General features: G+C 42.6%; 1 protein-coding gene across 8 annotated transcripts in view; it reads left to right on the top strand.

Moving 5' to 3' along the window:
* Positions 1-26282, top strand: part of TSEN2 (tRNA splicing endonuclease subunit 2) — a 42244-nt gene that overhangs the window by 2352 nt on the left and 13610 nt on the right. For 5 of the 8 annotated variants that reach the window (XR_570324.2, XM_040628434.1, XM_008697866.2 and 2 more), the window contains exons 1-6: positions 2734-3089; positions 4681-4762; positions 10790-10826; positions 16406-16943; positions 18193-18270; positions 24098-24148. Coding sequence is in view for 6 of the 8 variants with exons in the window: in XM_040628434.1 (XP_040484368.1) it covers positions 2901-3089; positions 4681-4762; positions 10790-10826; positions 16406-16943; positions 18193-18270; positions 24098-24148 (975 nt within the window). In the remaining 2 variants the exon portion in view is untranslated. Of the gene's footprint in view, positions 1-2728; positions 3090-4680; positions 4763-10789; positions 10827-13188; positions 13254-16405; positions 16944-18192; positions 18271-24097; positions 24149-26282 lie in introns of those variants that run through there. The other 3 variants (XM_040628433.1, XR_570325.2, XM_008697868.2) reach the window with 3 other exon arrangements.

Raw genomic sequence — 26282 nt, 5'->3', positions numbered from 1 at the left:
ATTTGGGTACAGATTTTTGTGTGAACATGTTTTTAGTTTTCTTGTATCTATACCAAGGAGTGGAATTGTTGGATCATATGGTTATTCTGTGTTTAACATTTGAGTGACTTCCAAACTGTTTTCCAGTCCTGTTCAATTTGAAGATGAAGAAACGGCTCAGAGAGCTTAAGTGGGTTGTGCAAGGTCACGTGGTAATAATGGCAGGTTTGTATATCTAGGAGGCCTATGAGCCAGATTCTTGAACCTTGTTCTACCGCATGGGCAGAGGTAACACCAGATCACAGACTTTGAGATTTTGTGGAAAACGGAATGTTTTGTGGCAGGAACCTTTCTGTCACACACACGTGGGTTGGAATACAGAGTTCTCGCCATCAAGTATCCTAGCTCATTCTTGCTTTTTTTTTTTTTTTTAAGAGTATAGCAGCAATCTGAGGGAAAATTCCAAACCAGCCATATTAAAATAAAATTTCATTGTCACTTGTTCAAGGGAATTTAATTGGGAGTTCTTAAAGTTAGCCATTTAATGTTTTCTCTTTTTTAAAAAATTCCTAATGTAGAAGCCATATACAAGTTAAATACTAACCAGAAGTTAAGTTATAAAAGTGAAAAATCTCATAAAAGCCCGACTTGTTCCTGGAAATGCCTAGAAAGTTTCTCACTAGATTCCAACATCCTGTCTCAAAAAAGCCGACACAGCATTGTTTAAGTTTTAGAATAAATTACTGTTTCTTCTGTTGAATACTAAATGCAATCATTGGCTTGGATTGAGGGATAAGTTGGCAAGTGAAAATTTAATTAAAATGCTCTTGGAAGAAAATCTCTTAATTGTCCATTAACATGCAACATACAAAGTTTTGTTATGAATGCTTTACAGCAATGTGTGTATATGTGTGTATACATATATTTATACACACATTTTATACATTTATACATATACACATTTTATACATTTATACATATACACATTTTATACACATATGAGTCATGCTCAGTATGTAGTTCCATTGAGGTATCTTATTTAAAAATTCAATTATTCTAGTGTTTTGCTGCTTAGCATACTTGGTCTGTTCTATGAAGGTTCAACTTGCCGATTCTTATTTTTCATTGTTCTCTTTGTAATTGATTTATCAATTTCTGTAACTCTTCCTTGGTCTGAGTTTTCCTTTGTCCTCATCTAATTCCTCAGTTTCTTTGAGAGGGCGGATAAAGGTATCATCACACACTGGACAAGGCGTTCAGTTTCTTTTTAATGGTCACGAACCCATAAAACCACTTACCTTCCATAGTTTTGGCCACTGTCACTGGCTCTTTCTGGCTTGGTTGCATCCATTGCCCAGTGGATGCTGGTATGAAGTGCGGGAGGCATTTTAATAAGCAGTCTTACTTCTTTCTCTGGATCCATGTAAGTGAAACGTGTGCTAGGGCTCCACTGTATTTCACGCACCAGATCTGCTCTCCGCTTCGATCAAGCTGGGCCCAGGACGAAGGGAGCAGCAGGTTCATGTCTCCCCTCTCATTCCAGGGCGTCTGTTGGGAGAGTGCAGTGCCTGGCCCAGCCTCTGGCGCTGTTTACATTTTCCCCCCTTGCATGTGGTTGAGTTTTCCTAAGTTAGATGTATCTGCTGTGGCTCTGTTTCTTTATCACACAGTGCACTCAACTTCATTTCCTTCCTTTAGCCATTATGGAATTGCAGCCTGTTGTGTTACCTTCAGTTTGCTTTCTTGTGTGTTATGGGCTTGTTTTGTCTCCTCAGATTGAGTCTAAGGCCTGGAAGGGAGAGGTACTGACTTTGGCTTCCTTAACTTCCCCAGGGTGCTGAGTGCACACTAAGTAATTCCATAATTTTACGGAACCCTTTAGCTCCTGACCTTGAGAAATAGTAGACCTTCAGACAAAGGGGGACAGATGCTGCCTGTGCTTGCAGCAGAACCCCAGTGAGAGGAGTGTAGGCTCTGGAATTCAACAGACCTGGGATCGTCCAAAGGGGCATTTTACAAAATCTCTCTGACCTGAACCTGTTTTCCTCAGCTGTAAACCAGAGTTGGTAGTGCTCTCCCCATAACAATAAAGCAAAGAACACACATGATGCTCGTTATGGACCAGCTACTCTTCTAGGTCCTTGATAGAGTCTGTTTTTATCCTTACTTTGCGGATGAGGAAACCAAAGCACGGAGAGATTAAGCAGCTTTTGCCCGAGATCACACAGGACATGGTAAAGCCAGTTCAGCCCTGGTGCTCTGGCTTTGGAGTTCCTGCTCTTCGCCACTCGCGTTTGGTGGTACATAACAGACCCTGAGCTGTTTCTGTCGTTTGTTGTTATTATTTACTGACTTACCTGAGAAATTCGGAGATGATTGACCTAAGATTTAGAATGTATTTTAAGGTCCTTCTTTAGGGAAAAAAAAAAATACTGACTGGATTTAATTCTTTGAGGACAGTGTCTCTTTTGGCTTTATATTGCCAGCACCTTTGATTATCAGGTGGCCCTGGTAGGTACTCAATAAATGTCTGTTGTCTGAGCAAAAGAATGGGAATAATCCTAATAAACAGGAATCCTGTCGTGTTTGCTATCAGTAGACTTTTGCATGGCATTATGACTTTGGACATGCCGCTAGGCCTCAGTCTTGTCCACTATAGTTAGAAATATTGCCACTGACTTCTTGGGCATGATTGTGGGAATTGAGATATTTTAGGTGATTGGGATTTGTAGTGCTTGTACAAAATGTTCTCATTACTCCCTCTTTTACTTCGCTGCTTCTAAATGTTTTATTTTTCCCACAGACCATGACATTTTCTGAGCCTAAAGATAAATGCACCCCCATTTTTGATCAACATAGTGACGGATTGGCTGTTTCTTTCTCTGTATTATACTCTTTTAAAAAACAGCTCCCCTCGAGAAATGGCAGAAGCAGTTTTCCATGCCCCAAAGCGGAAAAGAAGAGTGTATGAGAGTTATGAGTCTCCGCTGCCCATCCCTTTTGGTCAGGACTGTGGGCCTAAGCAAGACTTCAAGGTATTCACAGCAGAGATGATAAACAACAATGTAATTGTGAGGAACGCAGAAGATATGGAGCAGCTCTATGGGAAAGTAAGTAAGTGCTGATGGCTTTGGTATGGCTACCTCTGACAGTCCCGAGCCAGCTATCCTTTTTGCTTCCCCCCATCCACTCCCAAAAGCAAACCTTAATTGACCCATATTCTTTCCTTGCCATTCAGTCCAGTGTAGGAGAGGAGCTGCACAATTTGAATCAGGTGCCCTGAGGCCATATGTTAATGAGGAAGACTCCCCCACCCTGAAACCCCCGTTTCAACAGTTTCAACAATAAAGTCGGGTTCAGCAATAAAGTCGGGTTCGTGCATTGGCCTTTCTTGTCTTTCAGTTATAAAAGACATGCATGTTCATAAAAATGTCAAGCAATTTACAGAAATGTAATGGGTGAAAAGTAAAAATTCCCCACTGCCATTCCATCTCCAGAGGTAAACCCAGGGTGGCATATTGTTCTGGCTCCTGGACAGATGAGGCTCAGCATGTACTCTGGCTCCTTATCTGTGGTCTCTTCTCTTTGGGGACCTCTTCTTAGATCAGGACAAGTTCTGGTTTTTGCTGTTTTCCACCAATGATAGGTTCAGGTTGAGATTGATAGCTTGCTTGCTATTTTATTTTATTTTGTTTTATTTTACTCTACTTTATTTTACTTTACTTTTTACTTTACTCCATAGCCAGTTCATTACTGGAGGCATTTTTATTTTTTTAAAGTAATCTCTGCTCCCAGTGTGGGGCTCGAACTCACAACCCTGAGATCAAGAGTCACATGCTGTACCAACTGAGCCAGCCAGGTGCCCCAGCTGGGGGCATTTTTTTAAATAGCTTTATTGAGGTATAATTTAGTCTCATAAAATTCACCCATTGTAAATGTGCAATTCATGATCGTAGTAAATTCATAGAGTTGTGCAACCACCATCACAGTCCAGTTGTGGAGCATTCCCATCACCACAAAAAGTTCCCTTGTGCCATTGCACTTAATCCCTGCTCCTGCTCCCAGCCCATGTCACCCGCTGATCTACTTCCTCTCTAAAATGGGCCTTTCCAAACATTTCATATAAAATAAATATGTTGTAGCCAGCTTCTCAAAGTGGGATACAGCAGGTGGCCATTGATCCTGGTGAGATGGGAGTCTAGGCCAGGCCCTGCCTCTGCCTATTCTGTTGCCTTGAGTTTTACCAAACCCAGACTGAAATCATTAGGTATAAGACACATGAGGTGTACTGAAAACTTACTAGAACTCCTCAAACAATCAGATATAAGTGCTAAGATCTTCCTTAGTAGGGGCGCCTGGGTAGCGCAGTCGTTAAGCGTCTGCCTTCGGCTCAGGGCGTGATCCCGGCGTTCTGGGATCGAGTCCCACGTCGGGCTCCTCCGCTGGGAGCCTGCTTCGTCCTCTCCCACTCCCCTGCTGTGTTCCCTCTCTCGCTGGCTGTCTCTCTGTAACATAAATAAATAAAATCTTAAAAAAAAAAAAAAAAAAGATCTTCCTTAGTAATCATTAGGTAATCAGAGGGAAAATGTAAAGCTAAGAAAAATAGAATGAATCTCTTATTAATTCAAATAGTTGTTTTCCCCCAGCTAAAAAAATTGGTAACTAAACATGAACTAACTTTGTTTTCTTTTTTCCCAAAAGGGTTATTTTGGAAAAGGTATCCTGTCTAGAAGCCGTCCAAACTTCACAATTTCAGATCCTAAGCTCGTTGCTAAGTGGAAAGGTAAATTTGTACATCATTCAGTTCTTTTGGCAAATTATTTTCTTTCATCTTTGATCTTACACTTCAGACTATTACATAGGAAAATTCTTACACTTCAGATTACATAGGAAAATTCTCTGGAGAAGACATAACATGCACAGTGGCAATTTTACTGCTAAAACCAGCAACTAGAATAATTCTAATCAAGGTGAAAGGATTCTGATGGTTGGTGAAAATATGTTTTATCTAATTTCTGGACTTACCAAAATTGTTATTCATGTTTTTCTGTTGTTAAACTGACTAGCAGGGTACTATGCACTCGGAAGGTACTAGTAGGTAAGTACTCTTCACCTGTATGCAAAATGAGTTTTATATTTTTTATTTCTGGGATTAGAATTTACAACAGTAACCATAACATTAATGAATTTGTTAAAACATTAATGTGTGTAGTTCTTATTGCTTAACTTGCCTTCTTTAACTTAAAAATCTTTTACCTGAGTGGGTTTGTCTAAGGAAGTCTCATGGTGATTACAGAACCAATGCCAGCAGATGAAAACATAATTAGGATTTTTTGTAAGAAAAAATACAAATTAAACCTGCAGTAAGATACCATTTTAGCAGTCAGATTGGCAAAAATCCAAAAGTTGACAATATTCTCCTTGGGGAGGCCCAGAGAAACACTCTTCATGCATTGCTGGTGGGAATGCAGGTGGTACAGCTGTCACAGAGGGGAATTTAGCAGTGTCTAATAAAATTATATATACGTTTGCCTTTTTTCCCCTCCAATCCTCCTCTCCCCCTAACCCCTGGTCACCTTAATATGTTTGCTGTGTCTGTGAGGTTGCCCATTCTAAATATTTCACCTAAGTGGAATCATACATTGTGAAGCCTTTTGCATCTTCCACTTAGGGTGTTTTCAAGGTTCATCCGTATTGCAGCATGTATCAAAACTTCATCTGAATAATATCCCATTTTATGGATATACCATGTTTTGTTTATCCATTCATCCAAATATGGACATTTGGGTTGTTCCCACTTTGGGGCTGTTACGAATAGTGCTGCTGTGAATATTCACATGCAAGTGTTTGTGTGGACATAAATTTTCATTTCTCTTGGGTATATACCTAGGAGTGGACTTGCTGAATCTTAATGATAATTCTGTTTTAATCTTTTTAGTAAATGCCAAACTGTTTTCCACAACACCAGCCCTGTATTATTACATTCCTACCAGCAGAGCGCAAAGTTTCCAATTTCTCCACTTGCTGTTTTCTGGTTTGGGGGTTTTTTGTTTGTTTTTTATGATAGCCATCTTAGTGAGTGTGAAGTGGTACAAGTTTTTAATATTAATGAAGTCCAGTTTACCTGTTTTTTTTCTTTCATTACCTATAGTTTTGGTGTCATTTAGGAAACCATTGCCAAATCCAAGCTGATGCAGATTTTCCCGTGTTTTCTTCTAAGAGTTTTACAGTTTCACCTCTTAAATTTAGGTCTCTGATCCACTTTGAGTTAATTTTTGTGTGTGATATAAAGTAGGGGTCCAGTTTCAGTGTTTTGCCCATGGATATCCAGTATAAGCATTTACTTTTAACCCAGCAATTTCATTTCAAGGAATTTAGTTGAAAGATACACTGACAAAAATAGGAAAAGAAATCGCACAAGGCTAATCATTGCAACATTGTTTCTTAGATTAAAAGACTAGGAACAACCCAAAGGTCCATTAGGAGGGGGCTAGTCGATTACACTGTCCTGCCTTCATATAATGAAGTACCATGTTGCTGAGCTCAGAATGAGGGATCCCTGGGATGTATTCCTAAGCGAAGACAGCACAGTAAGGGGGAGTCTGTGTAGTGCGCCGTGGTTTATCTGAACGTGGGGGGATATAAATATATTTTTGAAATTCAAGGAAGGATAAATCATAAAGTCTTTTTAATGCCTATGGGGGAGGGATGGAACAGGATAGAGAAAGAGGTGAGACTTTATAGATTTGACTTTAGAACCTTGTAAATGTATTTATGATTACAAAACAAAGTTAAATTTTAAAAAAGTAATTTTAAAAAAAAGTGGAACCTGTATATCAAGTTGGTGGTATAGCCACAGAGGGAAACTCTTCTAGTGACTGTAAAACATGGTAACTTGAGGTTCAGTCCTAATAGGATACATTCTGTGTCCGTTATCTCTTGGCACAGTGTTGTTTAACCAGTGGCTTTCAGCAGCATCCAGATTGCTCCCAAGTCTGCAGGTTTGCTAGGTAGGTGTGCTGATCGTGGCCAGATGTACTCATCCATCTGGTTAGTTCATGGAGATCAGCTGGCTGCTCTAATGGCTCTAGTCCGGTAATGGATCTAGCTGGACTCACTAGTGTCTGGTTGTCTATGGTTGGCTGTCAGCTGTAGGATGGTCTCAATTGGGATGAGGGGCGGGGGACGACACCATGTGTGTCATCCTTTGGCGGGCTAGCCCAGATATGTTCTCGTGGTTATGGTGGAGGGTCATGGGCAAGCCCCAGTGTGTCAGTGCTTTTTGGGCCTCTGCTCACAGCATGTTTGCTATTATTCCAACTGGTCTAGAGTCAAGGTGTTTGGCAGGTGGAAGACCTGAAGAATTGGGGCCATCAGTGCAATCAGCCTGCCCTATACTCTAAAGAAAGGAAGAGTGGCAAAATAATCTTCACAGTGCTTTCAGCAGTTATTTTACAGATAATAGCATTGGTACAACTGACTGTTGTATGTATAGGGTGTGAAAAAGCAAATGATTAATTATGTTGGTAAGGTTGAGAGCCAGGATTTTCACATGAAACATCTATACCAGAAAGCAAGGAAGCTTATCAAAAACTGCTAGGCTTGTTTCAAAAGAGGCTTCCCAGGCCAAAGAGGGAAACATTTGAGCATCAATGAGAATAATACTAGAGGCGCCTGGGTGGCTCAGTCGGTTAAGCGTCCAAGTCTTGATTTCGGTTCAGGTCATGATCTCAGGGTCCTGGATGGAGCCCCACATCAGGCTCCGTGCTGAGCATGGAGCCTGCTTAAGATCTCTCTCTCCCTCTCTCTCTCTCTCAAAAAAACAAAAAAGGACTAATACTACAATTTGTTTTAAAATTCAGTCAGTGGTAATAATATCCCCCAAAATGCTTGAATCTTTTAATTTATGCTGGTACGTACTGATACATGCAGAAGAAATTCATGGTTCACCTGTGGAGGATTCACCATTTTGGAAATTGGTAAACATGAACTGGTTCTCACGGTCACTGAGTAGTGAGGGGTTTCTCTATATAGAAGGTTCCCACTAATAAACAAGGAATAATAGGGTTAGAATATCACCGTTTTGCATCCTCTAGTAAAACACTGATCACCAGTGGTGTTGATGACGGACAAACAGACAACACATTTTTTGTCTTTTAAGGGAAACACACAGCACCACCCATGAAGTAGGCTGCCCAAAATATTGAGCCTGAATCTGATCAAGCCTCTAGTTCCACCAATTTACAGGAAACAGGGTCAAAGAATGTATTAAGCCTGTGCTGCTCAAAGTACTGAAGTATCACAAGATAAGTCCTTTGTACCAGAATGGAAATAGATCCCGTGTTAGTTAGCTGTTTACCTACGGCTTCTCTTTCTGTGCAAATCTGGCTGTGAAAACAAGGTGAGCTGAACTAAGCCGTGTGCTGAGTGAGACGGTTGCTTAAAGGTTGGTGCAGGCCCTTCTTGGACCGTTCGCGAGCAGTTCGAGGACAGCACTGACATGCTCCTTTGATGCGCACCATGTTTACAGCACAGTAGGGATGTGATCATCCGAGGCCAGACCAGGGGGAAGCTGTATAGGACAGAAGACCCATTGCTCAGTAAGTGAATTACAGGGAAGAAAATCATGGCGGGTAACATATATTAGAATCAACTTCAGATGTTTCAGTCAGTCGTAATGTATGGGCCTTGTGGATTTTGAATCCAACTTTTAAAAATTGAGGCAACCCATAGATTTTGGATGATGCTAAGGAATTAACATTAATTTTTAAAAGTAATAATGGTATTGCAATTTTTTTGTTTTTTTTTTTTTTTGGTTTTTGGTTTTTTGGTTTTTTTTTTTTTTTTTTTTAAGATTTTATTTATTTATTCGACAGGATAGAGACAGCCAGCTAGAGAGGGAACACAAGCAGGGGGAGTGGGAGAGGAAGAAGCAGGCTCATACCAGAGGAGCCTGATGTGGGGCTCAATCCCATAACGCTGGGATCACTCCCTGAGCCGAAGGCAGACGCTTAACCGCTGTGCCACCCAGGCTCCCCATGGTTTTGTTTTTAAGTAAGCTCTACACCGAATGTGGGACTAGAACTCACAGCCCCAAGATTAAGAATCACGTGCTCTACCAACTGAGCCAGCGAGGCTCCCCCCCTTTTTTATACAAGTCATTTTTTATGTTTTCTTTTTTTTAAGTCATTATATAGAAATACATAATGAGCTACTTAGAGATGCTATGATAGAATGTGAGGGATCTTTTCCAAAATAATCTGGGGGGGGGGGAGTGAACAGAAGAACGAATGAAGGAAGATTGGCCATGAATTAATTGTTAAAGCCAAGGGGTGGCAACATGGGAATTTATTATACTATTCTCTTTACTTTTGTATGTCTGAAAATTTTTTCATAATGAGTGTTTCAAAAAGAGAGAAAAGTGGGGGGGGAAATAGCATAATGACCCCCACCATTCCAGCTTCAGCAGTTACTGATATTTGTCCAGAAACATAGAAAAGTTTTCAAATAGTATAATGATCTTAACAATTGAGAGTCTTTTCCTGATCTGTGTGGTAACTAGATTTTAGACAGTAATAGAAATTTGAGGGAAATGAATTTATGCCAAGGAAACAGAAATTAAGCTTGTGGACTGCTCTAAAGAAGTAAATCTCAAATGTCCATTTTAGGGGGTTCTTCAAATTCTGGCTTCAGCCTCATCTTCCAGCCTCTCTATGCACTGTCTTCTAGTTGTTGGCCTAGAACCACCTTGGGCTGCTTGCCATTCCATGAACCTGCGTGCATTTACTCTCTCTCTCAGCCTCTGCATGGCTTCCCCTGCCTGTTTCCCCCCTGGTCTGCCTGGTGAACTCTTATTCGTTCTTCAGAGCCCAGCTCAGTTACTCCTCCTCCTCCTCGGTGTTTTTCACTAAGCCTTTCAGGCAAAGTGAGCTAGTCCTTTTATAATCCTTTATTTGATCGTATATCACCTTGGGTTAGAATCAATCATTTCTGGTCTGTCTCCCCAACTAGACTGTGAGTATCTCAGGAGGGGATTTGCTTTATTACTTCTGCATCTCTAGTGCTTGGCACATGGATGGCTGTCAGTAAAACTCGACAAATTCCTAAGGAGGTAGGAGTCTGTGAACTAGGGTTTTTAAAGCTGATGATCATCTGTTCCAAGCCTCTGATGCTCTGGAGAGAAGGCTGAGTTTGGGTAAGGAAAAATAACTTGCCCAAAGGCAGAGTGAGGGCAGATGAGGACTAAAACCCATAGCATCAGGTGATCAATAAATAACATTGTAGGTAGAAAGGCCCAACCAGCCGGATGCCCACAGCTAGAACTAGAGCCCAGAACTCCCAGGTCCACACCCAGAACCAACACTGCCACGAAATGCATCTCAGCAACCCTTTCTGTAGGTACATGTGGGGCGCTTTGACTGAAGACGCCTTATGGAGCACGGGAAAATAGGGGTAAAGTGCAAAACTTTAGGGCATCGAATATTCTCATCCAAAAGTTCAGAGGGTGCGGATGGGTTTCCTCTTGCATGCCATTGCTGCCGAGCTGCAGTGTTGAGTTGAGTATTTCAGGGTCACATCTGGGCACAGCAAGAGCACTGTGATCCGTCAGCATCGCTTTCCGATGGGTTCAGGGGGTGGGTTCAGGGAATGATGGCATATAAAGCACACCATTGCTGGTTGGGCAGGATTAGTCAGCCTTCTAGATGTGTGGTTTTGTGATTCTTGAAATTCTCTTTGTCTTTTCTGGATTTTCAGTGGTTTTTTTCCATTAAGGAAAATTTGTCTGAACAGAACTTTTTTGTTGTTACAGATATGAAGACAGACATGCCTGTAATCACGTCAAAAAAGTAAGTCATGGTGGCCTTGGCCAGAATTGTGGCTTAAATCAGATCTGTTTGTAGATAACCTTTTCCAATGTGGTAGGTCATGCTTTTTTGGGCGGGGGGCAAGGGTAGTAGATGTGTCCTTGAAAATTACGTCTGACCTTAATGTGGATCAAATCGTATTTGCAATGCACTAAGTTTATTTTTTTTAAATAATCCTAGGTCAAACCTTTTGCCACTTGAATTCCTTCCAAAATATGAACAATTACCCTCTAATGTGTATGTCTTTAAGTGCTAAGATGCTTACACTTAGGTCTATAACTGGCCTCCTGCCCTGTCTCTTTCCTCGTTTACACTTGCAGGATGAAAGAAAGGCTTCCACAGAGGCTCTTCCTCATCCCCTCACACTATCACAGTTCCTTCCTCTGGCTTTTCTTCATGCTTTTCCCATTTCCCGGAACTTTCCTCCCTGACCCCCCAAGCACGCACACTGCCTGGCTGTCACTGCTCATCTCATGATCCAGCTTACACGTCACTCTCCTGGAGGTTTTCTCATCACCACCACCCTCCGTTGGCTGGGGTTGTTCTTCGGGCTCCCACACGGTCTGCCTTGGCGCCCCTCGCTGTGCCGTCCATCATACACCTGGAGTTAGACTGTTAGTTCCCGGAGAGCAGGATGCCCTGAGGGGCAGCTCAAGTTGCAACTCTTCTGTACACATTCTAAAAATATTGAAGCCCCGGATGGTTTTTCATCTTGCTTCTAGCATATACTGGCAGAATCTGACAGCTGCTATTCAGTTACGTGCTCGGTCACCCCATGGCCAGAGGAGTGGCTGGGGGCAGTGACACCAGGGAGATCTCAGTGGCTGCTCTGGCTATACCTACAGGCTGGGTTTGGGGGTAGGTTCTAGTCTGTGGGAGGGACCTGCTGAGAACCTGGCAGAGCCCCCATCGCAGGAGTAGCTGCAGTAAAGCTGCAGTCAGCACTAGGACTCAGAAACAAAGCAGAAGCCTGCCCCTCAGAACTGCATCCTGATCGGGCTGGCAGTGGGTATGACATGGTGTCAAGCCAGTTTGAGTATGTGAGGTTCTGGATGGGGGAGATTGTCACCTGCCTGAGGTTATCTCTTTGTAAGTTCTACAGTAATAACACTGCAAGCATTTTATTGATCCTTGTATTAGTTCCCTCAGGCTACTGTAGCTTAAAAGAGCAGAGATTTAGTCTCATACTTCTGGAGACCAGAAGTCCAAAATCAAGGTGTCAGCAGTGCTGTGCTCCCTCAGAAGGCTCTGGAGGAGGATCTGTCCATCTTGCATGCCTGGTCTGGGCCTCTGGTGGTAGCCAGCAATCTTTGACATTCCTTGGCTTATAGATGCACCTCTCTAGGCTCTTCCTCCATTATCACATGGAGGTCTCCCTTGTGTATGTCTGTGTCTCTATCCAAATTTCCCTCCTCTTCCTATAAGGAAACCAGTCATTATGACTTCTTCTTAACTTGGTTACATCTGCAAAGACCCTGTTTCCAGAGAAGTTCACATTCACAAGTGCCAGGGGTTAGGACTTAACCATATCTGACAGTTCTGTCAGAAAATTATGCCCCCATCAATATTTGATTAATTATTTGGCCATGATAATTGAAATCACAATCTAAATTGTTATATTAAAAGAACCATGAGAGACTATGGACTCTGGGAAACAAACTGAGGGCTTCAGAGGGGAGGGAGGTGGGGGAATGGGATAGGCTGGTGATGGGTAGTAAGGAGGGCACGTATTGCGTGGTGCACTGGGTGTTATACACAACTAATGAATCATCGAACTTTACATCAGAAACCAGGGATGTACTGTATGGTGACTAACATAATAAAAAATAAAATAAATGGGCTCATTTTTATATTTTTAGGTTAATTTTCCAGCTTAAGTGCTTGTTAGAATTGTTTCTTTACTATTCCCTCTGAAACTCTGATCCCTTTCTCAAGGGAATTCACTCTGATTGGCTGTTTTCCAACAATAGTTGTCCTTGGGTGAGGAGAACCTTCCATGTAATTCTTTCTGGATGTGAGTGTCCGGACCCTTGGATGATGCCCTAGGGGACTGAAGTTTATAGGTTGTGTCCTTGAAGGGCCAGCCGTGACGGGGGGCTGCTCTCCCCTCATTTGTAGTCCTTTATTCAGCCAGCATTTACTGCAGGTGCCTGTGCATCAGGCATTGGGTAGGTGCTGCAGATACAAGAGGGGGACAGGATTTTGTCCCTGTTCTCGAGGGATTTACAGTCTAGTGGGAGAGGAAGAGAAGTAAACAAACAATTGCACTCTTCTGTAATAAATATTATAGGGAGATATTACTGCGATCACCGTCATAGCTAACAGGTACTGGTTGCTCCAACAGTGCCAGTTACCAGTCCGGATGCTTTACCTGACCATCTCAGTTCATCTTCTCAAGAAGCCTTTGAGGTAGGCATAGTCATTTCCATCTCATTATATCAGACGAACCGGTTCAGCTCCAGAGCCTCCAAGGAACTGACACATAGTGAGAACAATAACGTGGTTGCACATGCTGGCGTTTCTTGGGCATATTCCATGGACAAGGTCCTGTGCGGATAACACATTTGTGGACTATCCTAAAGCCCTCACATCACCCCTAGAGGTAGCGCCTGTTATTATCTGACAGGTGAGGAAACGCAACCAGAGGAGGTTATGTAACTTGCATAAGGGCAGTACTTGGACCTAAGCAGACTGACTCAAAACTGCTTTGCTGTGAACTTCCAATGATAGGTAGGCGTTAATCAGTAGGTGGGGGAGAGGGGTGTTCACCATGGCAGCAGAAGAGGTGTGTTCGAGGGCATAGAGACAGAAGAAGCAGAGGCGTATTCAGATGCTACACCGTTCTGTAGTCTGGTGGCGCTGAGATGGGTCTGCTTTTCACCAGTCTCATTGCTGCTTCTAATCATAGCTGCCACCTTTTCCCCCTGCCACTCTCTCCCTTATGTTTCCTGACTTTTACTTTTCACTTTTCTCTTCCTGCTGCTTCTCCAGCAGTGTCTGCGGTTAATCGCAGCAGGACTTGGCTTTTTAATGCATTGTTAGCCAATGAGAGGACGCCTGCTCTGTGACTCATATGCCATATGTCTTAGTCACTTGTGTATCTGGCTGTTTTCATCACCAGTCTTGCTCAGAGGCTTTTTTCCACATGCTTTTGTGGCCACTGTCTCATTTGAGCTTCCATAAAATGAACATTTGAGGTCATTATGAGGCAGGAATGCAGGTGTGATTCTGGCCTTTTGCAGAAGAGCAAAAAGGTGTAGGGATGCTAAGTGGCTTAGCTCAGAGTCACACGAAAGAGCCAACTCCAGAACCCAGATCTGGTGCCGCACTTGTCCCCACATGACTGGCCTTGCTCTCAGAGAGCAGTTAATAAAGGTGTACACTTCCATTCATTAAAAATGCTATTTGTATTTTGTTACATAATATGTATGAGACAAAATGATTTTATTTCTAAGTCTCCCCCTAAAAAGCCCACAATCCTATAGTAACAAATATTTATAGAGTACTTACCGTGTGCCGAGCATTGTCCACCTCTTGTCTCCTTGTATCCTTGCAACAGCTCCATGATGTCAGTACGGTTACTCCTGGTTTACAGATGAGGAACTGAGCCTCATGGGGGTCATGTAGCTAGTACAAGAAACACGATGGAATGAGAGTTTGAATTCCTGTCTGCCTTGACCACCCTATTGCAGAGAGCAGAGCAGTGGCCTGTGTGTGCTCTTTCTCTCTCTCAGTTCCAGGTCTTCTGCTCAAAGGGGCAATTGTTGAACCTTTCATTCAGTGGTTCTTTCACATATTTTGAGTGAAAGAATTTGATGAAAGTTGGGGATCCATTCCCCAGAAAGATATATTGACACAAAAATTTGCGTTCAACTAAAGGAGATACGTAGATCCATGAAGCCTATAAAGCCAGTGCTGTAGGTGGTGTGAAGAGCAAAGATTCTTTTTAGATCTCTCAAACAAAAGTTCTTTCAACCGTATGCAACAGTGGCCAGAGAAGACACCCTGCTGTTGTATGAGCAACTACATTTTTTATTCTGATTATTAAAAGTAATACATAACCCCTTTGTGCAGTAGTAGTGCCATTATCCCAACTTACGGGTGGCAGAACAGGCACAAAGAAGTAACTGTCTTTGTCACATAGTTACAAGTCAAAGAGTCAGGCTGATGTTCATGTGTACAATCATGGTGTCTACCCTGCTTCTTAGGTGTGAGAGTAGCCTTGCCAGGTTTTGCACTTTAAATCCAAGATACAGGGGCACCTGGGTGGCTCAGTCTGTTAAGCGTCTGCCTTCAGCTCAGGTCATGATCCTAGGGTCCTGGGATCGAGCCCCATATCAGGCTCCCTGCTCAGTGAGGAGCCTGCTTCTCCCTCTACCCCCTGTTCATGCTCTCTGTCTCGCTGTCTCTCTCTCCCTCCCTCAAATAAATAAAATCTTTAAAATAAATAAATAAATACAATTTTTTTAAAAATCTAAGATACAGTTCCCAATATATAGGAAGGCGTACTCATCCCTCTATAGAATAGACGGGATGTGGACAGCTTGAAGAGTCTTCTGAGGAATCAGGGTTAAGCAGCCACAAATCTTAAATATAGCAGAGGCCGGCTTCCTTGTTCGATAACGTGTGAGATGTCACAGTTGATGAACTATGACGTATTCAGTCATCCACACACAAAGCAAAATACTCAAAGTGATGAGTAAAATTACCTCTGTCTTCCCACAAACTGCCATCTTAGGTGCTTTCCAGGCCAACAGTTGTAGGTAGATGCAAAAGTGCTTGAGTTTTGCATTGCCTTTGGCTCTCCCACTGATGAAATTTCCATATGGCATCCTGACCTGCATGGACGCATCCCAGCGGCGTCATCAGGTCATGACATCTCACTGGGGCAGAACCCCGTTGTCTTACCTGTGACTTTTTTGTAACTTGGGAAGTGTTCAGGGGTTGCCTTTACATTTGAAGAACGAAGCAGGTATTCCTCATCAAACTGTACTTCAAAAATTATTATGAGAAAAAGGGCCCTTCTGCTAGGATGCTTGGCCATATGTACAGCACGTAATCCTTTCTTGCCATGTGCAGTGGAGACCTTAGTAGGTGCCGTGAAAAATATTTATTGAAATTCTCGTTTTGCATTCCAATACAGAGCAAAGGCTGTGTATACTATGAGCGGGATATTTTTCTGAAAATGTTGCGATATCCAAAATTGAGACTAATGTAAAAGAAATCCTGACAGAAGATGGCCATATTCTCTTTGTACTTACTTCAGTCATTTGGTCCACCAGTTTTATATTACATAAATATTCATGCTTTGTCAAACTGGGCTCAAGTTTTTTTTCAAAATAAGAAAATTAAATGAAGCTCTAATAATAAAAACAAAAGTAACACATACTTAATTGAAAAACAGAAAACACAAAATATAAAGAAAACATTGACGTATAGCCCACTGCTGAGAAAAACTGCTATAAACGCTTTGGCATACTACCTCCCCGTCTTTTCTGCATGCTCTGTTGTGTTTTGAGTGTTGAAATTCAAGTGTTACTGACAGGATTTCCATCTTGCAGGTATCAGCATAGTGTAGAATGGGCCGCAGAGCTCATGCGAAGACAGGGGCAGGAGGAGGGTACAGTGCAGAGAATCCTCCGGGATTACACAAAACCACTCGAGCATCCTGGTGTAAGAAGGAATGAAGAAGTTCAATGGCATGATGAGCTGAACTCTGAAATGGTTTCCAAAATGGAAAGTGCCGCAGATAGAGAGGAACTTTCTGTGATGAATGGAGACGCAGGAAAGTCAGTTGACACGGAGGGTCCCAGCAAGCCATCAGACCACTTGCAGGAGGGCGCTGGGCCTGAGCCGCTCCCTCCAAACGGCTTGGATGAACCTGTGGTAGAGGTTGCCACCCTCCAGCACCGCCCCCTGCCCCGAGTTCCTTGTGGCAAAGCAGATGTTCTCCTCCCCCTGCCTGACACTCAGCCTGGGGCCAGGAGCCAGCAAGCAGGTCTCCTCTGTGCCAGAGAGAGGGGGCCTGGTGATGAGTACGTGCTGGTGGAGGAAGATGCGTGTGATGTGAGTGAGAAGGAATGTGTCCCAAGTGAAGAGGTAAGTATAGCCGACCCTTGAACAACAGGGATTCAGACTGCACGGATCCACTTATACACAGATTGGTGTTCGGGTTTTTTGGTTTTTTGGGGGGTTTTTTTGTTTGGGTTGTTTTTTTTTTTTTTTTTTTTTTTTTTTTTTTTTTTTGATAAATACAGTATAATACTGTACGTGTGTTTTCTCTGCCATATCATTTTCTTAATAACATTTTTTCTCTAGTTTACTTTATTGTAAGAATATAGCATCTAATACTAATATAGACTATGCGATAATCAGCTGTTCATGTTGTTGGTAAGGCTTCCAGTGAACAGTAGACTACTAGTAGTTAAGTTTTGGGGGAGTCAGAAGTTATACATGGATTTTCTTTGGCAAGAAGTCAGCACCCCTAACCCCTGTGTTGTTCAAGGATCAACTGAAGAAGAAAATCACTCACTTCCTCCAGAGCCATCTGTTTCTGGCCCATAGCAGATGTGGGCTAACCAGGATGTCCCTTACTGAGAACTGGTAGTAGGCCCATATTAAGTGCCCAGGGTACGTGAGAGGTGGTGAGATGCTCTGGGGGAACCAACGGGCACTGGGTCCCAGCCCTGGTGACTTAGTAGCTGTGAGGGCTATTTCTACGAAAACCTCAAAGTTCGTGAATAACTTAACTTTAAAAAAATGTGTAAATTAAAGCATGTGTAATAATATTCTTTCCCTTGGGTGGGAGAAACAGCAGTGCTGTGGTAATTACACATAGTGTTGGGTGTCGCTGTAGTGCAGGCAGTCCCGGGTACGGAGGTCAGCCCGCACAGGAGAAGCGCTGGGAAGATCAAGAGCCGCTCCGCGGAGGGATGCCGTCAGACAGTTGCCCTAGAATTACCTGTACTAGCTAAAAATGAGCAAATCCAATGGCCAAATAGTTTGTGAAACACCTGCTTGAGGAAATCTTATCTAGCCTTTGGAATGGGGTTTACGAAACCTGATAAAGAAGCTAAGCCCACACTTGCGAGGTGAAAGAAATACGTAAATTCAACCAACAAAAGGATCACAGCTGTGGGAAAAATTCATGGGGAACATGGGAAATAAATCAAAATGTTAATAGTAAAAACCTAAAACTTCTTTTTCCACATAATAAAAAATATATTTTTAACAGTATTTAATAAATGTGAATTTGTGAAATTTGTAAGAAAAGTGTTTTAAAATGCAATCTGCTCTATGTAATATGTAGTGTTTCCATTTCTTCTGTATGTATTTTATTTCTTTTCAGTTGGCATCAAAAAAGAGATTAGTATGCAGGAGAAATCCATATAGGATCTTGGAGTATTTGCAACTTAGCCTAGAAGAGGTATGTTTCCTGCATGTTACCTTTTCAGCTCTTGGTCTCAGGGCCCAGGCAGCCTGTAATGCGGTCCACTTGTAAGTGCAGTTCTGTGTGTGATTCAGTAACTGAGTAGGCAGTAACTGAACATTACAGGTCGGTGTTGAAATGACCATAGGCAGCTTCCAAAGTAGGCCTGCCTAAATGTCACTCCTTGGCCTTCATTTCATCAAGCCTAAGATTTCGGGGGGCCTTCCTGTATCATGAGATACAGTTTATATACCATACTATTCACCCATTTAAAGTATACAGTTCGTGGTTTTTAGTATATTCGTGAAGTTTCACCAGCTTTTAGTAAGCTATGATGCGTGCTTCAAGTCATGTCATGGCTGCTAATTACATAAATGGATTCTAGGTATTTCTTTCTGCAGAATTACTAATACATGTTCTTTTAATATAATAGCTACATTCCTAAAAGTTAGCTAAAAGTGACTTTCTAAAAACTGCATCATAAATTTTCCCTCTGATTTAGAGTTCCTGTACCTGTGTTCATGTTTTCAGTCCCTCCTTCTTTGCTTCTGTTTATACTGTACAACTGTACACAGAAATGTCCTTTCTTCCCTGGAGAATCGCACTCCTTCCTCAGCGTCGNGTGCTTCCTCTCCGGGAACGCTCCTGCTTGTCTTGGATAGCCCCTGCAGTGTCTAGCACGGTTCCCGGTGTAGGTGTGGGTCTCAGGAAGTGCCTGTTGAGTGCAGCCACACTGGTGACTTCATGGGCGAGTCCACAGAGTAGTAGTTGTGTTTCCGTGTTCTCTGGATTTCCTTGTCTGTACTTCCTTCCTTGCAGTGAGGCCAAACGTACAAAGAACAGACCAGGAAAGGATGTTTGGAATTAGTTACTACATCTCCTCGTTTTATAAATGAGATAGCTGAGTCTGTTGTCAAAGACAGTAACCACTAGCCACGTGTGACTATTTAATTTAAACTAACTAAAATTGAGCAAAATTCAGGATTCTGTTTCTCAGTTGTACAAGCTAAATTTCAAACACTCAGCAGCCGCAGGTGGATAGTGGTGACCGTATTGGACAGCACAGGTGTAGACCTTCGTCATCATAGGAAGCAATGCTGGACAACACTATAGATACCCCTTCTCTAGGTGCTTGAGCTCTCTGGGCCTTGATTTCTTCTCTGTATAGTGAGGGTTACACAACACCTTGTTCATAAGATGTTCTGGGAATTAACTACCCCATGTAATGGGCTCAGCACAGTGCCTGATACATAGGAAACAGTAAGTGTTAGTGCCTGCTCTTTTTGTTATCATCATTATTAAATTACTTGTAGAAGCTATTAAGTAGCTAGTTGGAACCTTTTCTTTTGTAATCAATATTTTCCAAAAATGTTCACTGAGTACTTACTCTGTGCCAGGCACTGGGCTAAGTACTAACAATACAGAAATAAACAGAATATGGCTCTGGCCTAAAGATAGCCCAGAAATAATTACATTCCATGTGGTCTGTGGATTGTGCCAGTGTTGCTCCTCTTGTATCCTTGTACCCAGTGTCTGACATCTGTTAGGTGCTTAATAATTATTTGTTAAATGGATGCATACAATGTGTGGAATTTGCACAGAAACCGGTGGGGTCCAAAGGGACGTGAGCTAGCTGGAAAGACTTCACAGAGTTGGTTGTATCTGTGGATGTTAAAAGATAAATAGGGGATTGCCAGTTGGACACTGGACAACATAGGCTCTTTCCTGCAGCTCAGCCCTGCATGGCAACACAGGAGGGCTAGATCGTGGAGGGCACGTCTACAGGTATCTACCTGGCGGCACTGGTGCACTGTGGGCGGCTACGTCAGGGAAGGGCAGGTACTGCAACTGGCATCAGTAGGAGGGTGGGCTGGAGGGCTGAGGCCAGGAGGAGCCGGCCAGTATCTCAGCTCTGGGAGGCGGCAGCCATAGGCAGAGAGAGAACATTAGGTGTCAGCCTCACTGTTCAGTAGTTGTGTTCCATGAGATGCTTTTTACCGACAAAAAAAGGTTTAAGGTGTCGCTGTCTGCTTCTCTCTCTCCCAAACACTCCCTGAAGAAAGACAAGAGTAATGGGAGGTAGATGAGGTTGCTCTGCATTCTTGGAAGCTCTTCGGTTCCTGAGGACATTCCAGAGAGGTGTCGCAGTTTTCAGGGAGTGTGTAATTAAACCTAGCTCTGCCTCTCAGGGCTGTTTTGGCAGATTTCCTCTGAATGAATCACCCGTGTATGGTACACCACTTGTACAGTTTAATGTGTTTCCATAAATGTCCGTCAGGAACACGGGCAGCCCTTCTGTGGTGACTCAGAGCCGTTCTCTCTGGGGCTTGGGAATGATAATACCACAGCTGACTTAAAGATCTGTCTCTTAGAGATCTGTTACTGAGAACTGTTTTTCCATTAGAATGGTTTGGGACCTAACTAGATTTAGTGATGACATTAAAACCGTCATTAAACGCTTCCCTCCACTTTGCTTTTACAGTAAAAACTTATAATGAGATCTCAAGGGACATAATCACCTACCTCTCCAGACTTCCCCAGTCTTCTGATGATTTAATTCTAAGTAAAGCCAGCTCGGTTGAATTAAGATCCACTCCATCTGTAATAAGTGAGCAGTTTGTGTACATTCATAAAAGCCATTTATTTTAGGCCAGGAAATATTAATGAGGCATTGGTTTCATCAGTTCTTAGAGAAACATTTGTTTACTGATAATGGAAAGTTTCTGAAGAACTTAAATTCTAAAAGACACCAAGCAGGAGTCTGTTGCTTGGCAAGGAGATGATTGAACTTTTCCAGGACACAGTATCTAAATGGTTTTTTAAAAGGAGAGGAAACGAAAATGAATTGAGCAGTTAGGTACTTTGCATAGCCTTTAAAATTTTTATGAGACTTAATCTCATTATATCTTTAATGAGGCATCTTCATCCCCATTTTGTAGACGAGGTAGGAGAGCTTAAGTGACACTTCCAAGGGCCTAGCTGTTAATGAAGATTTCAGCCCAGCTCTGCCATCCCAGAGTTCATCCTCCTGTCGCCCCATTCTCAACCAAGAAGTGACGGCTGGGAGAAGTCTAAAGGGGAAGCACTTTGAGGACCCAAGTTCATCTCCTCCGTGGCACCTTCTGGCCACCATCTGTGTGCATCTGAGAAACACTGGTGCTCTGCGTTAGTGAGTAGTGTGCCACAGGAAGACAAAAGGTCAAAATAAGATTGTAGGACACCTGGGAAGTCTGTCACCAGTAGCTGCAAGGGACCGTGAGGCATATAGCATCCACGTGAGGAGAAAGGAGCTGGAGAGCCAGGCCTGCAGAGACCTGCTCTTGGTGACTCTGGCTTTGTCCTAAACTCAGGGTCGATTCTCAGCATAAGCGCTGAGCAAATGCCATGTGCTAGACTCCATCCCAGGCCAGGGGAACAGCAGGCAGAGTTTCTGCTCTCACGGAGTTTACATTCGAGTTGGAGAGACGCATGTAAGAAAGATGTTTTCAGACAAAAGTGTTCTGAAGATCATCAGGATGGGGGTTGCTTAACGAGGGTGGAGGGGAAGACCTCTCCAAGAAGTGACGTTTGAGTCTGGGGCAGAGTGTGCCAGATACTGGAGTAGCACTTAGTGTGTCCAGGGGCAGACATGGAGCCAACATGGCCAGAAAGAGTGGTCAGTTCTCACAGGGACTGGAGGCAGGGAAGCGAAGTGCCGTAAAGCCATCTGGAGGGATTTAGTCATGGGAGCCGCGTGAGCTTCACATGGGAAAGAGATGGCTGCTGTGGAGAATGCACAGAGCAAAAGGGCCTTTGAGAAGTCCCGGCAGGGAGAGGTGTCTGGGACCCAGAGAAGCGGGGTCACCTGAATCTTCAGAGAAGCTCTGGGTTTAGATCTGAGTGAAACTGAAGTGGTAGTTCTCAAGCCACTTTACTATTTTAAAAATTCTCGAAGACCCCAAGAACATCTTTATGTGGATTATATCTGTCACTGTTTACCAAATTGTAAATTAAAACAAAAATTTAAATATTTGCTCTTTCATTCATTTTAAGATAATGATGATAAATCCATTATACGTTAACATAAATAAAATGTTATGAAAAATAACTATTCTTTCAAAACAGAACAAATTCAGTGAGAAGAATGGCAGTCACCTTAAGGTCTGGCTTTATAGAAGTCAGCTGGATGCCCACATCTGCTGCTGTATTCAGTCTGTTGTGATACCACATGTCTTGGAGCTTCTGGAGAGAATGAGCAGGAACAACGCAAATAATGTGTTATTATCATGAAGTAGTTTTGACCTGGAGACCTCCTGAAAGGGGTCTCCAGGACTCCAGGATCCCCAGACCACACTTTTGAGAACCACTGCTGTAAAGAGACTTGCCATCAGTTAGCCAGGAGAAAATGACAGTGGGTGGATTCAGGCAATTCCTGGGGATCACAGAGGTGTTTCCGCAACAAACCTCATCGCTGGTTGAAACCCCCTACACTTCCATAGCCTGTGCTCTCTTAAATCCTCTTCTGGTTTGTTCCTCTGTGTGCTGGGGCAGTGAGGAAGCAAGCTATGTAAGCGCCGGTGCTGTTGAACGGAAATGTACAGGCTCAGGGCGGGGGACTGCATCTCTGTCGCCACCCTACATATGAGGGCCCTCATCTGTGCCATGTGACGGCAGCAGCAGAATGGTTTTCGTTTGGTTATAATCTTCCATCCTCCTATTTCTAAAGAAAGTACCCCGGTTTTACTGATAGCGACCATTTAGTCACTGTGACATACCAATCTTGCATATAAGTCTGTTCAGGTGTAAACACAGATCCTATCCCCCTCTACAAGTAGAGTTAAAAGCAGGGCCTGTTTGGTGGTATCAGCGTTTGGCGTTGTCTTTTTATCAGAAAGCAATTGGGGCGCCTGGCTGGCTTAGTTGGTGTAAAGTATGTGACACTTGTTTTCGGCGTTGAGAGATGGAACCCCCCGTGTTGAGTGTAGAGATTATTAAAATAAATAAACTTAAAAAGCTGTTGGGGCTCTTGGGTGGCTCCGTTAGTTAAGCATCTGCCTTTGGCTCAGGTTGTGGCCCCAGGGTCCTGGCATCGAGCCCTGCATCAGGCTCCCTGCTAAGGAGCCTCTTCCCTCTGCCTGCCGCTCCCCCTGCTTGTACCTTCTCTCTCTCTCTCTCTCTCTCCCTCTCTCTCTCTCTGTCAAATAAATAAATAAAATCTTTTTTTTTTAAAGGCCATTTTTATTTCCATGTAAGTGTGATTTTACTCAACTACAGCTGACTTTCTTTGCTTTTCCTCCTGCCTCCCCATCCAAGTAAAACATGTTACTGTATAATTGAAGTTCATGGGAAGATAGGGATTACTTAATAGGAAATCACATTACAGCAAGGGTGACTGAGAAACTCATGTTTTGTTATGCAAGCCAAATCTACACTGCCCACTTTTCACAAATTTCTATATATTTCTTTCTGTAAATTTTTTTCTCAGTTTAATATGGTTATTTAATTTTACAAAGGAAAATCTGATGAGGAAAGGTTTCTATTACAGTTATTTACATCATTTTTTCAGTTTAGCTGTGTCGTTTTTTTAAAGGGAAAAATACATGGAAAATATACAAATGCTTTGTTTTTTACTGATTTTTAATCAGTTTATGACTCATATTTTCTTAGATTTTTTTTAATCCTTGAAATTTACATGAACCATTTATATTAAAAATATGTGACCATTTTGAAGATGATTTAAGGACATTAATTTGTACTTAAGGCAAAGAGAAATCAATTTGTAAAATAATTTCTCGAGAATGTGGGACAGTTTCTAATGAACATTTCCTGCTTGCTCTGTTCTTAGGCGTTTTTCCTGGTCTATGCTCTGGGATGTCTGAGTATTTACTATAAGAAGGTAAGATGTTATATTTAAATAAAATCCACTTACACTTTTCCTTGTGTCAAAAGCGGGCTGTAGTAATTTTCGTATTGCTGTAATACAAATGCACCTGCTTTCACTGAACAAAATTGGAATTGAATTTTTTCTCTAAGTTTAGGCTTTGGGCCCTGAATTGGGATTTTTTTCTTTCTTTCTTTTTTTGGAGGGGAGGTAAAATTGTACGTATGTATGTATGTATTTATTTATTTGAGAGCATGTGCGAGCCGGGGGGGAGGGTGGTAGGGGAGAGGGAAAGGGGAGAGAGAATCCCAAGCAGACTCCATGCTGAGTGTGGAGCCTGATGTGGGGTTCGATCTCACCACCCTGAGATCATGACCTGAGCCAAAATCAAGAGTGACATGCTTCACCAACTCAGCCACCCAGGTACCCCCTGAATTGGGATTATTAAGGCAGAAGCCAGCTTTGACTCTTTCAGATTGAATTTCATTTCCAGAGACTAGAAGAAGAGCAATATCTTAGATAATGATCAGGAAATAGGTGTCCAAACTGTACTAAAAATTAAAACTGCCAGTGTTCAGTGCCTACTTCGTTAAAGGCTATATGTTGGGTACCTTACAGGTGGTACTTCCAATCCTTGCCTCTGCCTGGTAAGAATTCTACAAATAAGGTAACAGGTTCAGAGGAATTAGGTAACTCACCAGAGGTCACACGGCTAGTCTGGTTAGAATTAATACTTGAAGCTATGTGAAGATTTCTCCAAAGCCTGTGATTCTGTACTGTAGCCTGCCTCCCTTAGAAGAAAGGCCCATGAGAAGCTGATACCGTTGCTTACCTTCTGGTAGAGGCCTTGGGGGGCTGGGCACACACGTAGAAAGGGAGACTTCACTGTACGTTTTTATGCTTTGTGAATTTGGACCATGTGAATATAATACCTATTTAAAATAATTCAAGTGAATTAAAAAGAGAAAGGTAAGCAGAACAATAAATAGAACAGAGAAAGCATATTCTGTTCTTGGGAGTACATAATTTTATCATTCATCTAATTCTAATTATATAAATTCTTTTCAAGAGTATTCCATTGGTTTGAAAATAGGTATTGGCTGATGGGTGACTCATTCTCCCAAATGGTGGCCATTCTTAGCCCACCTTGCCTCCTCTCCTGGGCCTTAGCTGAAATTCACGAGAATATTCCACTGCTATGTAGAATCCTCAGCCTCTGGAACATGATGGGCTCTCCATATTGGAAGTTCAGCCTTCCCTACAAGACTGTTGCTTATTACAGGGGGGCTGAGTGTTTCCTTGCTTTGGGATTTAAAGGCCACACATATATGGAGTTTCTACCTTAGGAACAATTTTTTAAAAAGAAGAAAAAAGGAAGAAAAAAACTCTAGCTCATATTTATGGATTTAAAATCTCAGGCTGAGACAAACTGAGAAAGTCTCATTGACTGAGCCCTCAACCAACCGGAGAATTGAACGTTCTCTGAACCAAGCCATTCACCATCTCTTCATATCCTCCTTTAGAAACAAAATTCTCTTTGAAGCAGCTGGAGAATTCATTTGTGCCATGAGATAAATTCTCTAGTTTCAAAGACTAAATGGGGCATCCTTTTTTTAAGCTTTCACAAAATTATGTTTTGGTTTTTCTGAATGTGGCCTGACATAGTAGCTACTTGCTTGGGTCTGTGAAATGTTTGGAACATGCTGCCCTCCGGCTCTGGTGGACTTGTCACACTCGAGCACCCAGCACACGCTTGTTCCTGTGCCCAGAATGTTCTTGTGCAGCCTTAGGTTCCCCACCCCCCCGCCCCACGCCGTTCCCTTCCATTTGGCTACTTCCTCCTCATCTCAGACGTTGCTGTTGCAGGGCAGCCTTTCCCAGAGCAGCACTGTCTGATAGAAGTGAATATAAGCCTCAGACAGGAGCCACGTGCGTCATTTTAAATTTTCTGGTAGCCACGTGAAAGGGTTTAAAAGACAAAAAGTCATATTATTTACAGAGTTTCTTTAACTCAACATACCAGTCTTGTTTTCTTACCAAGTCTTTGAAATTCAGTGTGTATTTTCCACTTGAGGCACATCTCCCTTCTGGCCCATGTCTGGTGCTGCCACACTGGACAGGACAGGCCTAGATCCTCTGTTAAGTCTTC

The sequence above is a fragment of the Ursus maritimus genome, unplaced genomic scaffold (genome assembly GCF_017311325.1).
Source record: "Ursus maritimus isolate PB19 unplaced genomic scaffold, ASM1731132v1 scaffold_14, whole genome shotgun sequence".
NCBI lineage: Eukaryota > Metazoa > Chordata > Mammalia > Carnivora > Ursidae > Ursus > Ursus maritimus.
Note: the sequence above shows the minus strand (reverse complement) of the source record. Positions and strands in the feature narration are given on the sequence as shown.